This window comes from Echiichthys vipera (genome assembly GCF_963691815.1).
Source record: "Echiichthys vipera genome assembly, chromosome: 2".
NCBI lineage: Eukaryota > Metazoa > Chordata > Actinopteri > Perciformes > Trachinidae > Echiichthys > Echiichthys vipera.
This window is the reverse complement of record NC_139827.1, coordinates 17,595,681-17,618,373: the sequence shown is the minus strand read 5'-3', so window position 1 is coordinate 17,618,373 and position 22,693 is coordinate 17,595,681. Positions and strand designations below refer to the sequence as shown.

Sequence of the window (22,693 nt, the reverse complement as noted above, 5' to 3'; positions counted from 1 at the left end):
ATCATTCACGCTACATGATTTCTGGGTGATAGAGTCCTTCAGGCGCTCAAAAATCGCTTGCTGCCAAAAGTGTGAAGTTGCCTCGGTGGCTTCAAGTCTGCCCTTGATGTTAAAATTCTAGATTTCATGATTTTCGGCATAAATGGAAAGCACCGTCACTTGTTTTTCTCTGTCTAAAGGGTTGGTGTGCCTCAGGCCCTATTCTGTACTACATGCTGGTCACTGACATTGAAGGGTTACAGAGTTTGTCGTCTCGGTGGGGCTATTTGCTCTGCTCAGTAAAGGGTTTTGATTGTACACGCCGTTATAATTGCACATATTTGTAACTGCAATGGGTTTTTTGGTGTACTGTACAGACTCTTTACTGCTTGATTTAGGGTTTGATGTGCACAAAATTAGTTCACTGCAGTACTTTTGGTCAATGTTGTCATTTTTTTTACTGTTTTGTTCATTTGGGGTGAAGGGACATGTGAGTGTGGAGAATCAAGCATGTGGATGTGTGGGTTTAATAAAAGACTGGGTGTTTATATATTTACTGTGAAGTGAAGTCATCCCTCCGAGTGGATTTTAAGTTTAATCAAAGTCGCAACGCTTCTCTTTTTCTCTCTCTTTCCCTCCGTCTGTCTGTCTAGTTGACTGACAGCCATGAAACATCCTGCTCCTCCTGTACGTTCTGTTCTCTTCCCCCACAACTCAATGGAGTGTTTCCGTACCTAAACTGTGCTGCTCGCCGTTCCTGAATCACTGCCGCCCTGCCTCATGCATTCTCCACGGAACATTGCCATCAATCATGCGTAGCAGCAGTGGCCTAGGGACTAGCTGTCAATCTGCGTGTGTGTATGTGTGTGTACTTATGAAACCAAGTGAGTGTGTGTGTGTGTGTCTTTCTGCACTCAAACGGGAAGCTCCATTAGAGCCTCTGCCACAACAATATAAGAGTAATGGGCTGTGTGTGTTTGTGTGTGTGTGTGTGTGTGTGTCTGAGGTTGATGTCTGCTGTCATTTGAGTACAGGGCAGAAAACACAGGGGCTGGCAGCTTGGGGTGAGGTAACACAAAAGCCTGTAAGCATCACAGGGAAGGGGCCACAGCACTTCACAGTCCATGCATCTCTATCTCTCTTCTGCTGTTCTCTTGACATTTTCCATTTGATTTGATCTCTAATTTATAACTTTGTTTCCCTTACTGCCACACTTTTATTCTACCTATTTCAATTTCCCAGTGCTTGGCGTCTTTATTTTGTCTGCCTTTGCTTGCTCTTTTGCAGCATTTAAATAGGAAAAAATGATCTTCTAATGTTATGAAATCATCACTAGCATAACTCAGGATGCTGCAAAAGATGCTGCGGGGAACTACAGGAGCATGACATAACAGCTTCATGAAACATTTATTGAGAAAAAGGCTAGAGGTTGTACTCATGGGGACTGACATATCTTTCCGCGTTTAAGCTTGGGAAGCCTTGAGTAAACGTGCCATGACAACTTCATGATGTCAGCTACCCTAAACGTTGTGCTCTTTACTGAGACTGATGCCACAAGAACAAGCATTTGACACAAAGCTGAAATACAGTCACAAATTAATTTAAGATATTTTGATCTACTGTATATGTGTGCCCTTCACATGCATGTGGGTGATACATTTTGATAGGCGTATTTTAGGAAAAACCTCAGTTATCATATTGCATTTTGCGTATCAGTTGTTGTATAATAAACTTGGCTATTATGCCTTGTTAACACTGCATGACTTAAGCCCTGATTTTCCACTCGCAATAGTTTTTAGAGCTTCCTGACAAAAGCCTCAGATTGGAGGCAAGTCTGCGTTGGCTCGGCACACAAGCCAGATGTGTGAGCCGTTCAGATATGTGAACCAGAGGCTTGCCACAGCCTCACAGAAGCAATCCGGTATCTAGCAGGCTAGAGTATATTAACCTGTCGTTGTGTCCATGAGCTAATGAGAGTGTAAGACACGGCTGGGGGGAAACCGGGGTTATGGGTAGTCTGTAACAATTGTAATTTACGGAACCAAAGTTGTTTTTGCACCTAGAGATAACATATAAATAGTAGATTTTGTGAACATATGGGCAAACAACAACACCTCCTAACCGGTCTTTTATTTTTCCTTGTTTTATTGCTGCAAATCAGTGTACAAACAACTTAAAGTGCTTGATTTTGGCAGGCTACTCACCAGGGATTCCTCCTTGTGAAAGATTGTAGTGTGTGATCCCCTGTTTTTAGGTCTGTCAAAAAAATCAATACTCGGAAAATAATAAATTTTAAAAATTGTGCAGCCTCCGCCTTATCCAGTTGACCCGTAACGTCACCCCGCAGTGCTGAAGACAAAATAAGACAGAAGCTACAGCTTATCTCTCTGAGCAAATGAACGCTGGTTCATCATGTTAACAACACTGAGCTGATTGGACACAGCTAGCACTGCTGCTGAAGGACCTTCGAGACCAGTTTTAGTGGAAAATGACCAAAGCAAAAGTGCTGTTTGGAAGTATTTGGCATACCAGACTAGCAACCAGGGAAAAGGCTAAGGATGGAAACAAGCGACAAGCTAATAATAATAAACATTAATTTTAACGGTGGAGCTAAGCAGCTAACATCATCAGTCCTGCCCGTCTAACGTTAACAGACATAAAATAAATTTAATAGGATGACATAACATTGTGTCTGAAACGTAAACCACCAACAAAACAGAAACAGTGGCAGCCTGCTTTACCAACTATTTAATCAGCAATGATAATATGGTGCCAAGTCACCAGAAACACAGAAGATAAACTGTAGACTGTAGCTGATTACATTAGCATGGACCAGATCCCTGTTTACACTGTGGTATTTTATGTACACAAAAATCCCTGAGCTATACAACACAATAAAAGAAGAGAATTTAAACATATTTTTCATATATATATCCTGCAGTTATGAGTTCTTTTTTCTTTTCACTACGTCCGACAACTTTTTGAAAGTGTTGCTATTCATGTTTGTATTGTTCTAATCTTTATTTTTTTAAATTCTACCATTTTTTTTCGTAATTTTCTCCCTGTGGTATGGAAAATGGTATAAAGTATCGAGTATTTTCCCAGGTATCAGTATCAACTTTGATATTCTAGTATCGTGACCACCCTAGTTGCCAGTCAAGTCATGTAGTGTGAATACCACAATGACTTAAAAGAACAAGTTGTTTTGTGTGAACTACAGCGAGAACTTCAAATGGCTCCATTAAATTGCAGGAATGTAAAGAAATCATTCTATGCCTTCTGTATTGTTGCTACGTTGCCAAAAGAGAAGGAGCATGTAGGTGATGTGAGAAAATTGAATCTATAATAATAAAAATTAAAATAGAATTGATGAATAGGTGTCTATGAGTGTGGTAAGCGTCTTTTAACAATTTGATGACCAGTATCCGACTGGGATCAAAACCATGTTTATCTTAATAAAAACGTGAGGTTTGTCGGTTGTACTGTATATTCATCTAATATCCTATGCAAAATAATGAATCAACTAAATAATTATTGTTAACTGTAATGTGTTGTCCACTCTTGCAGTCGGCACTAATGTGACGCAAACCTAAAATTGTCTGGACATTACCCAGCGGGGCTGTATGTGAAAACACAAATGTTTGAATCAGTTGGATCGGACATCAACAGGACTTTACCCTGCCAGCTGCCTATTACAAACTCTGTATAATGTCTGAGTGAACCCAAGTGTAAATACTAGAGATGTTAACGATACACTGATCCCTTATGATTCACAATACTGAGTTTACGATACTGAGTTCACAATACGATTTTCCCACAATTTTTCTTTTACTAAAGTAACTGTCTCGCGATGCATCGTCACATCCTTGGTGAATACAGATGCTCATTGTGCAGAAATTCACAGAAAGTGACTAGGTGGTTTGAAGATTCAATTATGCGGCTCACCAAACCACAAGAACACAAACCTCCGAGGGTGAAGGAGGAGGGTGATTAACACAAAGACTGCAACAAAATTGTCTAATCAGAGAATCAACAATATTCAGGAACTACTGTTGGTAAGGACAGACATTGAAATCGTCAGACAAATTCAAGGAACTGCAAAAGACTTGTTTATGACCAAATTGGAACCGGCACAGGCAACGCACGCCATGTCCCGCCTCCTGCAAGCTCTAGCCATGTGCCACCCCTCGCCTAAACCAAAAACGGTATTTTCAGTAAGAACGCATCTCACATACACAAGCTCCTGTTGTGTGCTACGGGTGTGAAAGGGAAACTATTGGATAATGTTCACATCTGATACACCAGACTTTGACCGGAGATATCAAACAGGATTGCCTGTTTGCAACACTGTTTTCAACTCGGTGGAGTGGGAAGATTCAAAGGTCTGGAAACAGATTCTATGCATTTAGAAGGAGTGATACAAATGTGATACAACTTAAAGCCCAATAACTACCAATGGACACTGTGGTCTGATTGATTTGTCCTCTCCTGCTTACAGGGTCAAGAATAAAGTTTCACCTTTAATTTTGCTAACAGGGATGAGAATTACTTAAAGTGCTTAGTAAAAAGGCAAATCTTATACTACGACAGCCTGCAAACTCCATCTGCTGTGGAAGTTTGTTTGGTATGATTGAAAGCCCAGGAACAGTTGGAGCTATTCTATTCTATTTTATTGTATTCTGTTTGTTTTCGTGACCTCTAGCAAGCCTGGGGGAAGGTGGGACATTGGCAGGCTGGCAGTAAACTTGTTCCTGGAGTTGACTATCTGTCACCACACTGGTGGGGCCGTAGAGATGCTGTCAGTCAGCCTGGGATGCTGGCACATGATCATCTGACATGCAGACAGATTGTGTGTGCGTGTGTGAGTGTGAGTGTGCGTGTTTGGTGATGTTTTTCTGTGTGGGTACGACTGCCTGTCTCTGCCTCTGCTCTGATACCGAGAATGCTCTTGTTGACTTTTCACTCTGTAAACAGAGGAATTGTAAATCCACAATAAAAAAGGTAGAAGAGGAGAGGGAAAATGAACTTCCCTTGGCAAGTTTCCAGTATCGTCAGAAAAACGGCAGGCGGTATACTCATGGGCTTCCTAATATGCAAGATGATAACTTTCTTGCAGTTTACTTAAAAGTTACTGCTAATTTGCTTGTGTGTGTGTGTGTGTGTGCACGCACACACACACACACACACACACACCGTCCTAAACAGTAAAGGATGGATCCAGAAGGGTGACAGCAAAATGATAATCTGACTGGAAGGCACAAAGCTTTCTAGGCTGGATAGTAGCGCAGACATTGAATAAGGCTGCATACTGCGATAACGCACTGCCCCTATGGCTGGATTACACACACACACACACACACACACACACACACACACACACACACACACACACACACACACACACACACACACACACACACACACACACACACACACACACACACACACACACTCTCTCTCTCTCTCTCTCACTTGTATAGACAATCAGTAGCGTGCCAAGCAACACACACAAATGCATGCAGATACACACTCAAACAGAAATGTACTCTTCACTCAATTGCAACACACACTCATACGCACACACAGCTTGTGGCGAGTGTCTCAAGCCTGCTGATAAGACAGAATGGAGCACTTCAAAGCAGTGATACTTGGAGATAGAAAACAACCTCAACTAATAGAGCGTCCCTCAAAATGGCTGCTGGCACCGCCATGTTCCACAGCTAATGTTTTCAAATACAGAAACCTCACCACTCAGCCCAGTTGGCTTACCAGTTGCATAATCATGTCATCCCTCTGCTGAGGTCAGACACACCTGCAGCAAGCTAGGCAAAACTTTCTTTATCGGGGGAAGTTCCCTTGTTCAAAGTAAAAAGCTAATGGCAGAGGTCAATTTATTTTTACTGTTTTGATTTTCTTTTGTTAAGTAATGAAGGGAATCATCAGCATATTTCTTTAATGTCCAGACCGTGGCCTCTCCTATTCCAGACATGCATTGCATTTATGTCAGTTCTGTGAGAACAACGCACAATAATAGGCATTGAGCAGAATCATATTAGCGTTATAGAGCTGTACCCTCTAGCAATTGACCCTGTGGCTATTCCATGTTTTTGCTCCCCATAATATATATCACTATGGCCCATCATTTGAAAATTTAGACTGTATCCACTTTGTCGTCCCCTTGCAGTTTTTTATATATTTCAAACAGGAAATCTGAGTAGAGCACAGCCATGGTGACATGCTCTGCTTGCGGCTCTCTTCTGTATTTACTTCCTGTGAGGCTTTGGGTTTCCCTTCTAGCCTGTTGTCCTGGCTAGGCCTGCTTAATTTGGCATCTGCTTTTTGGCAGGAGAAAAGCTGTGTAGAGGCCAAATGCACGCAGAGGGCCTGACTGGGGCCATCCAATCGATAAGAACACACTGCAGGCAAGGAACAGGTGCACCAGGCTCTCTGAAAGCAGAGTTCAGTCTCTGCTGAGACGGCTGTGTCGTAATCTATTTGGGAGTGAGGCAAGGAGGGAGAGGACAGAATGGAAAAAACAACGAGGGGAGAAGCTAGACCAGAGTGTAGATTGACAGTGTAGTCATGTTATCTTGTATAATACTGTTTAATGGTGTACATGATTGTGATCTCTGTTACAACATGACTAATTTATTTTTGATACGAGATCTAACAAGACACATATGACATGTTATGATTCTTGGATTAATAACTCGACAATTGCTTTTTATTTTCATTTATGTAGACATACAGTACCATCCCCAACATGGGAGAATGGGAGTGTTTTGAATTCAAAAGTCTATATTTCATCATAAAACACACCAAGTAAACCGGCCTTCATTTTCAGAGAACTGAATCATCTCAAGTGGTGTGAACAGTCAGATCTGTCAAGGACCTTACACACAGACAGTATGCACTAAACTTAGTACGAAAAGCCAGAAATGTGCTGGGGATTAGTCTAATCAGTGATCTGGTGAAAGAGGGTCTCTACTTCAACCATTAACTCTTGTTATTCTCTCCACTTGTTTCCAACATTTCCTGCGTGGCTTAGCTATGTTGCTTGATTGCAATCTCCTGAAGAAGGCAAAAAGGGAGAGGAGAGGAGAAGTTGGGGTGGGGGAGAGTGCAGTAAATAACTGGAGAGAGGGTAAAGACAATATAAACTCCATGCTTGACTTCCTTAGGAAATGGGTCTCTGTGATTCCAGCCGTTAGGAGTTCAAAGGTCAATCTTTAAATTTCCGTAAACTGAGTGGCTAGAGTGGCAAATAGAGGTCATCGCCATATAACTGTGTATTTAATAGATTAGAATAGAATGTATAGAATGTTTTATTACTCTCTGATTAAGATTGAGGGTATCCCTTTAGACGCTTTGAATATTGAAGTAAGCAATGGGTTCAGATAATTGAGCTTTTACTTATGGTTACATGGATGTCCCAGAGTTCAAGTTTTGACTAAAACAATGTGAGAAAAATGCACTTAGGCTCTTAAATCAATGCAGAAAAATACCCCCAACAAAGTTATTTCTATTTCTTTGATTATTTTTTGTTTTTTCAGCATAATTAAGAGACTGGAAATTGTGCAGCACAGTGTTAAAAGGTTTGGTGGTTGACTTTGAGCTGAACGGTGGCAATATTTGTGCAAATTGAATATTGCACACACATGTAAAAACATTGAGATGATCTTGTTCAGAGTGAATGCTCTGTAAAGAGAACAAATACCTGCAGGGTTGCTCAGAAATCATTTATTATTACATGCTTTGCATCCGAATTTCAGTGTGGCTCTATCTGAATGTGCAATCATATTGTCTCAGCTAAACTAAAGTTGATAATTACCTCAAAGTTCTTAAGTGAGATAAAGGGATGTCACAATATGATATTTTCATATCACGATTATCAATCAGGGGATTTATTATTCAAAACTGTTGAAGAAAAAAGACACACAAGGATTCTTTTGGTCCTGTTCTGCACATAAAGCATGTAAGCATAACCCATATAATTACATTATATTGTAAATAGAAAGATCTGCAAATACTCCTAGAACTGGAGTTACATCCAGGTAACTACTTCATATCCCTGCAAGATTCAGAAAGTAAACCCAATTTTGAACTACTCACAACCAAGGTAAAACCATTTTGGACCAGCTTTCATCCACATTTACTAGTTACTTTTTTTTTTACTTGACTTGAGCATAAAAGGATGGATGAATATCTTGAAGATCTCAGAACATATATTAAGTGTTGGACCCCTTGCAGTAACTTTTAGATGGCACGCTTTACAGATAGATATCCATCTTCTACAACAACTCCCTAGTCACTTTGTCCAAAAATGCTTCCATGCTGACGATTTTGGCGAATATAAGGCTGGAATATCAGCATATAACATTTTTACAGCTCTTCTGCTCAACACATAAGGTACATGGCACGACTCTCACAAAATCACACCCGACTTGTATGGTTTGTTATCACAGGGCAACAATGCAGAAATCAAGACACCATAGACATCATAGCTTCTGTCGGTTATGCGACATTATGAAATCCTGGTTGCGGCAAAAAACTGGTCAATCCTGACATCCTTGGTGAGAGAACAGAACAGAACAGGAGAAAGAAAATAAGGCTGAAACGAAGATGGGATAGGCAGTAGAGTACAACTTTAAATCTATTTAGTTTTATCCCTGTTTGCTCCTCCCTTCCCGAAGATGCAGATAACATGAATAATTTTGCGACTTTGTTGGGAAAACTTTCTAAAGTGTGGCAAGGCAGACTGGAGATGATAAATTATTCAAATGTTTCATCGGAGCCATGCCGCTTGCGCAGGGCAGGCCTCTATAATATGCATGTAAGAAGACATGATGAAACAACTCCATAAACAGTAGAGAATGAGAGAGTGTTTGGGGAGTGTGGGGCGGGAGGAAAGGGTGATGCAGAGACAAGTGACTTTGACTCTGACTCTATGTAGGCATTCGCACTCTAGGCCTCTATAATACATCTAAGGACACTCGATGAAATAGCATTGTGTGATGTGGAAAAGGGTTGGGAGCAGAAAAGGAGGAAAGATTAAGCGGAAGATAAGGACAACAGGGAGAAAAACAGGGGAAAACACAGAGTTAAATAAAGATATACGAAAAAGGAGAAATATTGAGATTCCTGCCATTGTGAGTGCATGTGTTTGTGTGAAAGGCAGGGAGAGAAAGAATGGGTATTTAACAGACAAGGAAGAAACACAAACAGCCATGGGAAACGTAGAGGGGCAATCCATTTTCTTCTTAGTACTAAGGGAGAGAATATGCATTTCAAAAAGGACAGTTTTCTGCGGCATCAACATGATAGAATGCATGGGAGTAAACCTTTATATTATCTGTTGGCCAAAGGTGAACTGAACTGAACTGAAAGCAAACCTCATGTGCTATATAGGGCTAGGCTAGATATTTACATTTTTCAACACAAGGGTCAATTCAATACTAATTTTAATACCTTATAGTTTGATGTATACAAACACTTTTTGCTGACTTAAAAAAAACTAGCCAAACTTCACAAACACAGCAGTGTTAAATATCACCATGTCACAATGCTATAACACTAAAACCGAAATATAGTAGCACAGAACTAAAATTATGACTTAAATTGAGATATATCTGAGATGTGAATTAACTGTCCAGTCCAAACATTGCAAATGCTTCAGAATGATCTCTTATAAGGGGTCCAGTGAGCTGCCTTTGTTAGCCAGTTGGACCGACAAAACACAGTAATTGGTGCTTTGTGTTGCACTCAGTTCTCAGTGGCCTACCTCAGCCTTCTCTAACTCCATGGGCCATTTCCTGTCTCATTTTATATCTTTTAAGAAGTCCATATGAGCCGAAACAAAAACAGGGTGAACATTACGCTATTTCAGTAATAAGTGGAAACCCTCAGAATGGCCCCTTTCCTTGGCCTGTTTCCTGAACTAAGTAAGGAAAAGGAAAAAAAATTACCAGGGCTGGAAAGTAGAAAGTTTACCTTTTTAAAGTATAATATATATAGTCATCCTAAATAGAAAATCATCGACAAGTCTAGAAGGAATGAAGAGGAAAGCATTCAGTCTGCATACAACAACAAAATCAAACTCGAATGAATCGACTTGTCTCCTCATTTTCTGAAGAACGAGAGAATCATGCAGTTAAGGGGGTTTATTTATTCCTTGTCTTCATTGAGTGAGGGAGAGTAGCGAGGAGGGCAGTGAAGAACCAGGGGCAGGCATTGATTGTATGTATTTATCTCCCGCTGGTCAGCAGTCTGGCTTGTTGCTGTGCACTGGAGGTCATTCTCCACATTGAAATCCCCATTGATCTCCTCTTTAGAGCCTCCTGAGACGCCCAGAGCTCCATTATGAGAGTGATCACACTCTGAAGCGTGCACCAATAAACACATATGCACACTCATGAATAGAGAAACACAAACTCATACCACAAGTACATTAGCACGTTAGCACACAGGCATCCACATCATTATGCTCGCATAAATCCACACATATTTTTTACAGCGAGCCCTCTCTTCACACATGCACACTGATCGGTAGAAACCAAGTTTAACCGCCCCCCCTCACTATAATTCCTTGTACACCGCCTCCTAACTGCATGTAAGAGCATGCATTAATTCAGACATCATTTAATAAGACACGCAGCCAGACTGCCTTGACCACTCCATAGAAAGGTGCTGAAAGGCAATTACGCTGGGCAAATAGCCCTTCAGGCTCCAGGGGCCTTAGCCCTTCCATCCAGAGCAAAGAGGGGAGGATGGACTTCACTCTTCACTCACATCAGAGTCACTCTGGGTTACACAGTATTATTAGCCCTTTCAGATGGACACAGCGATGGTTGGTCTAAATAAGTTCACCTGCAAACTGGAGTCATGACCTTTCCGACCTGGGTTTAAAATGGGTCCGAAATAAAGAAATATATCCATCACTTTAATAGGTTTTAAACCAAACTCACCATCAACCTGCATTTGATCTGATTTTTGGATTCATATATAACTATCCCAGTATAAAGGATCAGTTCACCCAGATTACTCAAATGTTCTTACTTAACCCTAGTGGTAAGTAATGAAGATTAATTGGAGGTATGTTTGTGGCGCTCAACGGATGTGAAAGCTACACTTTAAGCAGCAAATATTGATTTTGACTTGGCAGCAGAACAAGCTGTAAACACAACATAGACATATTGTCACCTTATAAAATGACTGTGGCAAATTTGTTAGCAAACAGCTGCCTAGATATACATTGAATACTCATATGAAAGTTCAATATGGAACCTTCGTTTGGCTCTGTTTTGGTCTCTACCAATCCTTTGGGGAAATATTTGGCTTTTAGCAGCTAGTTGTTAAACTTGTCTGTATGCTACCTACACAGCACCAATCAACAGACAGTTCATCAATGTTTTTTTTAAAAACAGCGTTTTAGAGTTTTATCATTGATTCTATGTTGTGTTTTAGTGGTAATACTGTATGTAACTACATGTACAGATTTGAGTCTCTGTGAATCGTAGCAACCTGATATACCCTTTAAAGTGTTAGTGTCATCATACGTGGATGTCTTGTAGAGAAGTGCTTTTAGTTCATCCTCCTCCTTCCAGACCCTTCTGGCTCCATTCTCAAGGAATGCATTAGGATTTGTTAAGCAGCTGGGGAAACTAAAGAGATGGCTGCCAAGCGCTACAGTATAAAAGGCAAGAGGCATTTACAGTATGGCTCAGCATAACGTCATAAGAGATATTCCTCTCAAGGTGCAGATCAAGGTAACTCTAGTCTTTATGGTGTCTTTGATTTATTCTTTGATTGAACAAAGCAGAAAAATTTCTACAGATATTTACAATTCAAATGACACAGGTATATCCAGGTCTGGCTCTAAAAGTATCCCCAAGTATGTTTATTTTTTACTTCTGAAAAAATGCAGATACCATGGGTTGGGCGGTGGGGGGACAGTTATAATTGAGAACTGTGACAGCACAGATGGTGCTTTTCCTTTTCGTCCTTTTAAAATCATTTTCAGAATTAATAATTAGAGGAAGATTAGTGGCTGTAAGTATCCCTTATGTCACAACAGAAAAAACATTTCTCATTATGAATAATAAAATGAATTAATAGTAAAAGCATTAACTTTGCTAAAGTATTCCATGTGATGATTAAAAAAAATCTCATCACAGCCTGTCCAATAAATTTAGTGGGGAAACCTACATCTTTTTGTGTTCTTATTATAACACATGGTGCTAGGTCCTAAGAAAAAGACATTAAAGGATGAGGAAGAGAAAAAGGAATTGGGTTAAAAGTGGGACCTACCATTGTTGCCGAAGTCCAGTGAGTACTTGACGACGTGGTAGTTATTCCACACATACAGCAGGTTGTCTCTCGGGTTGTAATCCACTGCAGCGATGTACTGGTAGGAATTCGGGAATGGTATGTTAACTGTCATCTCCTTGCTCTTATCAGTGTTGTACATGTAGTCGATTTTGTTCCCTGTCCCTTCATTGTCGTCATCTTCATACACGGTTTTGACCACGTAGAGGACGCCGCAGATCATGAATGCATTGGATGCAGAGCGTTTGTCATAGCTGGTGTCCCAGGAGCCTTCTATGCGCAGGGTGTAGGGGTTCAGCTGACTCACCACGATACGCCCGTTGTTCTGCTCTGTTGCATAGATCACCCACAGTCCGTTCTCGTCCACTGCTAGGTCGATGTCTGACTTGCCCCCCCAGCGGTATGGTGAAGTGTCATGGTAGTTGGCATTGGCAATAATGGCTTCGCCACTCTTGATTCGGGTACGCAGGTCAAACTTCACAATGTTGCGGGTGCGCTCCTTGTTGAAGAACAGTGCGCCGTCATAGACGACGAAACCAGTCCCATCTACACGATGTGGGAGTTTGTAGGTGGTGGTGGGACGGCCTGCAATGAAGTCCTCCTTTGACGAGTACTCTGTCAGTGTGTCAGTGCGGTATGGCGTCCAGGGCATGTAGTAGATCTTGTCTGAGGCCTGAAGTGGGTCTTTGCACCATGCACCGGACTGGTGGTCTGACTCGAAGAGATGTTCACTTTGGTAAACTCCTCGCAAAATGCCAGGGCAGAGAAATACTAAGGAACAAATTACAACATTTTCACATTAGATACATTTTTATGCAGTCGCTGCGAAATGTCAACTATTCTCTATTTTTCTCTATTTTCTGACAGCGCCTGTGAAATGTTTTGCCTCTTTTCATGAATGTTAAATTGTGTTGTAACTCAACCTTAACCACCAGTGAGTGACGATGACACGATAGGCTTAGTGTGTTGTGATGGGGATGTTGTATAGTCACTGTCATTCTTAAGAACAGCAACAGCATGCCTCCCATTCAGCAGATAATACACTGTTCTCACAGCTAAGAGAAAGAGAGAAAATGGCACATTTTGTTCAACTCCCCCCTCCTCCCCCTAAACCCCCACTACCCCCTTCCTCCCTCCCTTGCTCCTCATTAGTCTCATAGCTCTTTCTTCCTTTCCCTCCCTTTCTATCTCTGTCAGGAACAACCAACTGTAGCGCCCAACACGTCTTTTATCGCCTGCTGTTTCTGCAATTGTTACAATAATTCATTTCCCACTCGGTGCTCTGTATTCCCATCTTTGAATACTGGGCTCATGTTTTATGAGTAATGTGGGAGACGTAGTAAATTCTGGAAAGCCAGTGCGACCCGAGTCATAGGGACCTTTGTAATTTAACTGGAATGTTGTCACATACGCACACACGGCGGATACACACAGAGAAGGGCCAGATGTGCATTGTGGTTTTCGCATTTTTCCCAATAACAATTTCAGATCCCACTCAAAGGGCTGGGAATATTGATTGCATTTTCATTGAATATTCAAAGCACTGCCACCATTTTCATATCATCGGGAAGCATTTGAAAGATTAAATGTCAATGTAATTCTCTATTCATTGACTCCTCATAAAAACACGCTCGAACTATGGAGAATTTAAGTGACACTCTGCACGGTACCATGATATAATATGTGCCTAGACTGTGTCTAATGAGAACCAGTGTTTCTAAATTGCCTCTATATGCTGAGATCAAGCTGTCTTAAAATAGCAGCAGTGACTTTGAAAGAGATGTCATTCTGCCATGAGGTACAAAACGCTTCAGGCGCTGGCATCAAAAAGAGACACCCAACCCCAGATTTTGAGCATGTGTGTAAGTGTGATTGTGGGCGTGCTCGTTTCACAGACTTACCTTTTTGTTCTACTTCTGCATGAGCCATATAGGCAAAAGATTTGAAGAAGAAAAAGAAAGGGATAGAGAGGAAAAAAGAGATAGAGACAAGAGACAAAAATAGATTAATGATGCAATAATAAGGAAATCATGATAATACAATCTCGGATCTTCATAATCATTCTCATATTTCATCCTAACCTTGTGAGAGTGCCAGGATGCTCTCCATGTGTGATTGGTAATAACATTACGTAAGCATCTGAGGAGACTGCACTGCAACGGGGAAGCTATCTGACAGTAATGCATCTTGCATATGTCACACAAACACCCACACATGTACATATATATATATTACATACACACACATACTAGGCAGACACAGAGAGGAGAGGGATACTGATGGCAAACACAGATAAGAGCATGACACGACAAACAAACACAAATTTATAGTATCTATGGCAATCCTGTTACTAATGCAGGACAAAATACAACAATGCAAAACAGCCTCAGATAATGAGCTCTTTAATGTATGCTAATAGCAACAGAGCAATGAAAAACAGAAAATTGATTTGATGACTTGGATTGCATTTCAGTGGACCAGCTGAAAAATGCCACGTTTAAAATGCTTTCTTACGCAGTGGGTGAGCTAACACTTTGTGTATGTCACCTACTCTGTGCGACTCAGTATATGCGTGTGCAATCATCTGTGTGTGTGGAGGTGGGAGCATACTGAATGCACTGGTTTGCTTCAACACCAACACCAATTCTCTGTCTATTATATTTAAAGCGCTATGCTTCGAACATTCTACTGAGGTTTACGTATGCCGCCCCGCAATGAAATGTGCACACTTGCTCGAAGCCTCTTAAACATATAAATTCCATTCCACCTTGCTCCCGGGGGGACTGAGTGGAATGTGAACATGGCAGAAACCTAATCCTTCAGGCAGTGCCCTTGTGTCTCTCAAGACCGTTAGAGACCTGCTGAATGAAACTGGTCCCAGGAGAGGAGAGGAGAGGAGAGGAGAGGAGAGGAGAGGAGAGGAGAGGAGAGGAGAGGAGCAGAATCCTCAAAGGAAAAACATCTGATGGATGTGTATATATAGCACAAGTGCAATACATATTGCACAGTACATGCATAAATTCTTTAACACATTAAAGCCAAAACTCATCACAAACCACAAGACACACAAACATGTGTGACACACATAAACACACAGATTAACACACAAACACACACACAGACACACAGACACACAGACACACACACACACACACACACACACACACACACACACACACACACACACACACACACACACACACACAACCATTAAATCCTAGGCTCATGAAAAATGCATGGTAACTGGTGCGGCTTAGCACAATTCCCGATAAATAAGCAATCTCTGGAAGGAGATCGTGTTAAACCTAAAACAAGTGTGTGTATTTGCATGTGTGCATGTGTGTTTGTGTGTATGTGTCTGTGTGTAGTGTTACTAGTGAAGATATAAAATGATTCACCACAAGGAAGCCATTCCCTTGTGAGAAAATCTGTGAACGAGAGCAGATAGTGTGTCCGTGCAGAGCAGGATGTGTGCGATGGCGCAATTGATATTGATGCCGAAAGCGAAAACACGTTTATAAAATACAAAGAGACACATTGTGGGTGAGACGACAGGGATTAATGACTCCAAACAACAAGGGCTTCGCATCACCTGAGGCTCGCACACAACCTCCCAGACACAAAGGAAACACGCAGAGTTCAAGGTTTCCAGCAACTAATAGATTTCAAATGAAAAAGTGTGACGGCAACAAGTACATCAAATGGCAAACAAAATGTCAAACAAATGTCATTCAATTTATATCACCGCTTGTTTTTTCACTAGATTAGCGGACGCCTCCGTCAATGACCTCATTGTGAGATTTTTTTCTTTTCCAGGCATCTCTGGTTTTTAATCTCCATGACAAGGCTGAGAAATAAAAGTTTTTCACAAATCACACTCATTCCTCTTTCAGCGTGCATATACTGTAGCTTGGTGAGACGTCCGTTGAAAGGTTTTTTTTAGGGTTAGTTAAAGCATGCGAGGTGATGCAGAAGATGAGATGTCTTTTGTGCTACTGCTAATTCAGTGGCGTAGGAGAGATATGGACAACAAGAACTCGCCGTGGAACGTCCTTGTTTCCAGAAAAAAGTCCAAAGGAGAGCATCGTCTGGTGTGGCATGTCTTTATCTATTAGGTATCTTTGACTGATCATCAGCAAAACCACTTAGACTGCACTATTATATAGTTAGTTCCGCAGCCCTTTCTGTTCATTTATTCCTGGCAAGGCTTTGAATGATTATTAGAAAACAATAGAGGAACAATTACACAGATATGCACTGTTGTGACAATGTGTCCGCTTTCTTCTTTCATATTCTTTAAAAATCATCTAAATATTCATTAATATCTGCGTTGGTATCTTCTCTTTTTTTTTACTGTCTTTAATCACATGAGCAGCTCTGTACCTTGGACGCCTTCTCTCTTTTTCAACTCTCTCTTTCCATGCGCCACCACAACTTGAGTGTGGCGCAGTGTAAAGATAATTAGCATTTTTATTGAAAGCATATGGTTTATTAAGGAGGTATTCATCTAGGAGGAAAGAAAAGTGTGTGTGTGTGTGCTCATGAGTGTGCGTAATATGGGTGTTTGCGTGGGGCATAGGCGCATTTGAGTGTGCATGTTCCTGCAGATGAGCGACGAGCAGCCTTACCACGACTATGTCTTATCTCAAATCAGCTCAGCCGGCTAAAGCCCAAGGTCATTTGTGGACACAGACAGTCTTCGTCTTTCTCTCACCTTTTATTCTAGTCACTCTGTCCTCTCATCCTCATCTGCTGCCATTCTCCCTTGTTGTCCCACGCCTTCCCTTTCTCCTCGTTCATTCTCTCAGTTATACATCCTCTTGTATTTCCACCCCACAACCCAAACCCTGCCCCCTCTACCTCTGTGTCTTTTATCAGTTAATTCATTCTTTCTGCTCCTCGTCTGCTGGCCTCACCTAACCTATTTCTCTCTATCGCTGTTTCAGCTGTCGTCCGCGCACCCTCATACCCTCGTCTGTCTCTCTCCTTCTGTCTATTTGGTCCCTTTCCATTCTCTCTCTATTTCTCTGCAACACACAAAATCAACTGCATATGTGTAGCCTATGCACAAACACACACACATAAAGTATACATGCACATACAGAGACACACACACACACACACACACACACACACACACACACACACACTGCTCTTCTCATGTTATCATGATGAAGTTATTCCAAGGGTCCAATCTGACAGAAGTCTTTAATTGGACAGACAAGAAGGTGATTTTTATCTTTTAATTAGCTCTCCTACTGAGCCACATCTATTGTCTAAAGTAGACTGCATGGGTATTGCATAACATATCACTGGCTTTTCTGAGTAATACACTAAATGTGGTCGTAGGCTAATTGCTTCATAACGGCAGTTGGAGAGCCAGGGTCTGCTGCATGAAGATGAGGAAATGGATAGACATAATCCCAAGTGTTTTTTTAATGGATGACCATGAATGAAACAACACAAATCATCATATATCCTTTTTTTCTGCAGCAATAGCGTATTTGCCGAGATTAAATGTATCCATGTGTGAGAGCTGCCTTGGAGAAATACTTTGTACAGTAGAGTGCTAATGTATGGATATTTATAGTCTGCCTGCAGTGCAATGAGCAAGTATACACAAGTGGCTAATTACTGCCAAAGCTAGCTGGCTAGTTTGGCACACGACTGCCACACACTCATACCATAGAGAGCCAGGGAGAGAAAACGAGACAGCACTTGATTTTAGCTTTGGAAAAATTCCAAAAACCTGCAGTGCAGGGAGGAGAGATGAAGAGCTGTGAAGGTAGAGCGAGCCAAAAATCTTCAAGGAAAAAAAAGAGAGGTAGAGGGGTAAAATTTCCCAGAAAACTGAACAGTACATAATTTAATTACCTGTTTTACAACCCACTTTGAGATTTGTTTACAATATCTATGTAGTGGGGAAACACTTCTTCTACTTCATCATCTATGGTATAAAGTGGTGTGTCTTTGGTGCTCAGCTCATTTTCTTTTCGTGCAATACGTTTCTGAATAGCAACAACCGGCCTCAGAGGTAATTACTCGGGGGTCAGTTGTTTACACTAAACAACCAGCACTACCAGTGTGCTTAATGTCCAGGGAAACCTTGAATTATGGATGTCCCCTTGATGTTATAGCCATTTGAGTGCAATAAAGCCAACCCCGCCTTCAAATGCATATATGATGATTTGTTAAAGTTGTTGAGTGTTTCAAGAAAGCGACAGTTTTAGTACGCTCTCATATATTTCAGAAAACAAGCCACCTTTATTGATCCATCTTGATTTACGGCACATTTTAGAGATATATCACCGCTTAATGTCTTACAAAATGTATCTTTCACAACAACGCCACTGACAGCATTGATTTGCTATATCAAGCACAACAGCTTGATCGTAGATGGCTGGATCTCCAGGCTGAATGTCAGCGAGCAAAAAATATACAATATAATGCCTCTTCAAAGAAAATTGATTTTATAAATATTTTAAGGATGCGATACAAGGACTCCTTAGAGGGTCTTGCCATGTAAGGCTTGAGGTTTTCTTAGACAACAATGTAAATGTAAATGTCAATGTCAAATGTGGAGTCATTGTACCCAAGGACTAGTTTCACCTTTGTTCCTCATATGTTTCTCTGCCCGCCACATTTCTCATGGTTAAACACACCCACAGGAGCCAGGAAGTGTATCACAGTGCTACCTGATCCAGCCTGGACACTTAGTCAGTACACGAAAACTGCTAATGTACTGTCAAAGGCTCTCTCTAAATATCTCTCTCTCTCTCCTTGTCCCTCCCTCATTTAGCTGAGATGTCTATTTTTCGCGGCGGTGGGGGTTGCGTTACCCTGATTGACCTATTATTTATCAGCATGCAACTCAATTTCCTTTTGCACTCAGTTTTGAGTGAGCTACTGTAATTTCCAGGGATTAATCTATGAAATGCATATCACTGTATTTTCATGCATGCAGCAGTAGCATAGGTAAAGGTATGCAGACAAGTTTTAAATGAAAGGATGAATTGAGAGTGAAAACACACTTACACACACCCTGTTTTGATGCTTGCATCGCGTATGTCTGAGTGTGTGCACGGGCACTTGGTGAGGCATTAAGCAGGTATCAGGTTGTGTTTCCATCTGCTCCAGAGAGGGCTCTGATAGTCTTATTATTTAATCTGCTGGTCATTCTAGACGCCAGGCAAGAGCCGTTTAGCCGGACATAATTGAATGCTTCCGTGTGGGAGATCACCTTGGCCGTCTGTATGGACCATCGAGCCAAGGCTGTACACTCATTCGGTGTTCAATTAAAAATACGTACCAGTGTTCAAAAAATAAAAAGTTCAAAACATTTGTTCCAATTAGTCACATGCATTTCTTTTTGAAGGAAATGTTGAAAAAAGTTTAATATTTGAACTGAAAAGTTTCCCTAACACACATAAAACAAAGTCTTCTTGAGAAGAGGCTAATTTACTGACATCTTTTAAAACAAGGCAATTAACTCATAACAAGATTCCACTTTAAATTGCTTTTGAAGCTCAGTTCACTTTTCTGCCTATTATTGTAAAAGTAAGAGTTACACAAAAGACCTTATTGAGGGCTTATCTAACTCTTATCTCAACTCCAGCTCTGTATGTCCAGCTATCTTTTATGACCTCCGCCACAAAGATGTTTGTAGTGACCAAAAAAAATGTAATAAATTATATATACAGTACTTTATGTCTACAAACACAGACACATTTAATTAAACAACACCCACGCCGCCGCATTACAAACGTGACCATGTATGTAATATGGATTTTAATTTGAAAGTTATGTTTGGATTTTTTAAGGGGCAGCAGATCCATTATTGCGCTGTGAAAATTGTATCTTCAATATTGTGTTTCTACTATGTTCAGTGCATGTCCTCTCACATATCATTTTAAATGTTCTTCAATGCTTTCATTTTGTATAAATTTGGCATAAGCATTTTTTTTTTTCACAATTGATTTTTCACCTGTTTGGCTATCTTCTGGTTTTCCACCACAATATGTAAAAAAAATATTAACCAAATACAAGAGGTGTGGAATAAAATGTGTGTCATTAAAATCATACAGAAATTCAAATCTGAGGGAGAATAAAACTCACCAAAGCAAAAAAGTTATCTTGAAAATAAAACTTGCTAACACATTTTTGTGTAATCATGTTAACTCTTGGTCTTTTAGTTTTTTGTTTGTCCCTTTTGTATACAGTTTTATCTTTACGAGTTTAATTCTGTCAAATTCTTATTTGTTTGATTAAATATTGAAACAAATCTAATTTCATAAAGCATTGGTGGAATCACTTGATTTGGAGCTTTTTCATCAAACAGACTGTCTGAAGTTGCATTTTAGCTTTGGCTTTGGAGAAATCCTCTGAGTTGGAATGCAGTGTAAAAATAAAACATAAAGGACAATTTGATGTATTTAATCCACTAAGTCTCCACTGTGAATCGGTATGTATTTATTACGTAATTAGCTGTAACCTAATTATTTGGGAAAACTATGCGGGTAAAAAAAAAAAAAGAAATTCACAGGTTGCACATTTAGTGACCATGTCCCATAAATGTTTCACTCCAGTGAATACGACCTCCCAGTCTGTTATCACATGGTCAAAGGTCATATCACCATCAGTCATCATTGGAGCCCATCCTTCTTCCTCATCCTTCCTCCCTTTGGAGTTTCCCAGTGAGCGATGTCATCTCAGTTTCCAATTTAAAGTGACTGTGGCACTCAAATTACTGATGTTCATTTTCAATTCAAACAGCATGTTGTTTTTGATAAATCAGTATGCAAAACCGAGGGCTTTTACAATCTAATTCTAGGAAAAGTAAATATGCATTGAGGTCCTGAAATTAGATTATTTGAAAGACTGTCGGTATTTCAGACACATTTTATTGTGGATGAATGTTGTTACTCAAGAAACAATAAACAAAAAAATATGACTGGGCGATATGGCCAAAATCTAACAATTCCACATCTTGATAACAATATATATCATATATATATATATGGATTTTCCAAACCATTATACATTATACATAGCATATCATTTAAACAACATATATCGTCACATCGCACAGCCCTAAGTTGTGCCATTACAGAGAGGTCAATTTTTTTTAAATACCTAAAAAAAAGGATACTTACTGTATGGGACACACTCATATTGGACTTCCAAGTATTTGTATGTGCCAGGGCAGGGGTCAGGGAAGACGTCAGGCCCAGCCACCACTGCACACTGGGTACGGTTGTTGCATCTACATGGGGAAGAGGCAGATATTTGTTAGTTAAACACATCCAGATGCACAGATATGGTCACATACACCCACTGACAAATGCACACAATGTGCCCCTTTAAAGTCCAAATCGCTCTATAATGCACAACACAGACTCTGACACGTGATTTTACATCTTTTCATATAATCCACTACATTCACCCTGACACTCAAAAGTTATCTGTGTTTAAGGACCCTTTAGACTGACAAGAGAGGCGGCGATATATGTCCTTACTGGTACACCTGGAGAGGTCTTTAATGGAATCATTGAGTTCCTGCCTATTCAAGGTGGTACACAATGGACACTGAAGAGCTGTTGCACAAGGACACTTATTGTGTGTGTGTGTGTGTGTGCGTGTGCGTGTGTGTGCGTGCAGCAGTGAGAACAATAACCTATGACTTTAAGAGTATTTTTCCCCAGACTCAAGATTATTATTTTTCACCCAAAAATGAAATATTCCTCAATCTTATTAACATTGGCTATGTAAGGCAGCACATGTACATCATCGGACACTTTATTAGGTGCACCTGTCCAACAAAAACATGCACATACCCATAACACAGACACACACCTTTGCCACCTTTTACATGGCAGCAACTCAATGGATTTAGGCATGTAGACATGGTCAAGACGATCTGCTGCAGTTCAAACCGAGCATCAGAATGGGGAAGAAAGGTGATTTAAGTTACTTTGAACGTGGCATGGTTGTTGGTGCCAGACGGGCTGGTCTGAGTATTTCAGAAACTGCTGATCTACTGGGATTTTCATGCACAACCATCTCTAGGGTTTACAGAGAATGGCCCGAAAAAGAGAAAATATCCAGTGAGCGGCAGTTCTGTGGGCACAAATGCCTGATTGATGCCAGAGGTCAGAGGAGAATGGTCAGGCTGGTTCGAGCCGATAGAAAGGCAACAATAACTCAATTAACCACTTGTTACAACCAAGGTATGCTGAAGAGCATCTCTGAATGCACAACACGTCGAACCTTGAGGCGGATGGGCTACAGCAGCAGAATATCACACCATCCTGCCTTGTATCAACAGTTCAGGCTGGTGGTGGTGGTGTAATGGTGTTGGGGATATTTTCTTGGCACACTTTGGGCCCATTAG

The 22,693-nt window shown here is 40.7% G+C and overlaps 1 protein-coding gene across 1 annotated transcript in view; it reads right to left on the bottom strand.

Annotated features, from left to right (window-relative positions):
• Positions 1–22,693, bottom strand: part of adgrl3.1 (adhesion G protein-coupled receptor L3.1) — a 128,499-nt gene that overhangs the window by 51,342 nt on the left and 54,464 nt on the right. The window contains exons 5-7 of the mRNA XM_083929248.1: positions 21,456–21,565; positions 14,205–14,219; positions 12,286–13,074 (exon numbers count right to left, since the gene is read on the bottom strand). Coding sequence (XP_083785374.1) covers positions 12,286–13,074; positions 14,205–14,219; positions 21,456–21,565 — 914 coding nt within the window. The remainder of the gene's footprint in view (positions 1–12,285; positions 13,075–14,204; positions 14,220–21,455; positions 21,566–22,693) is intronic.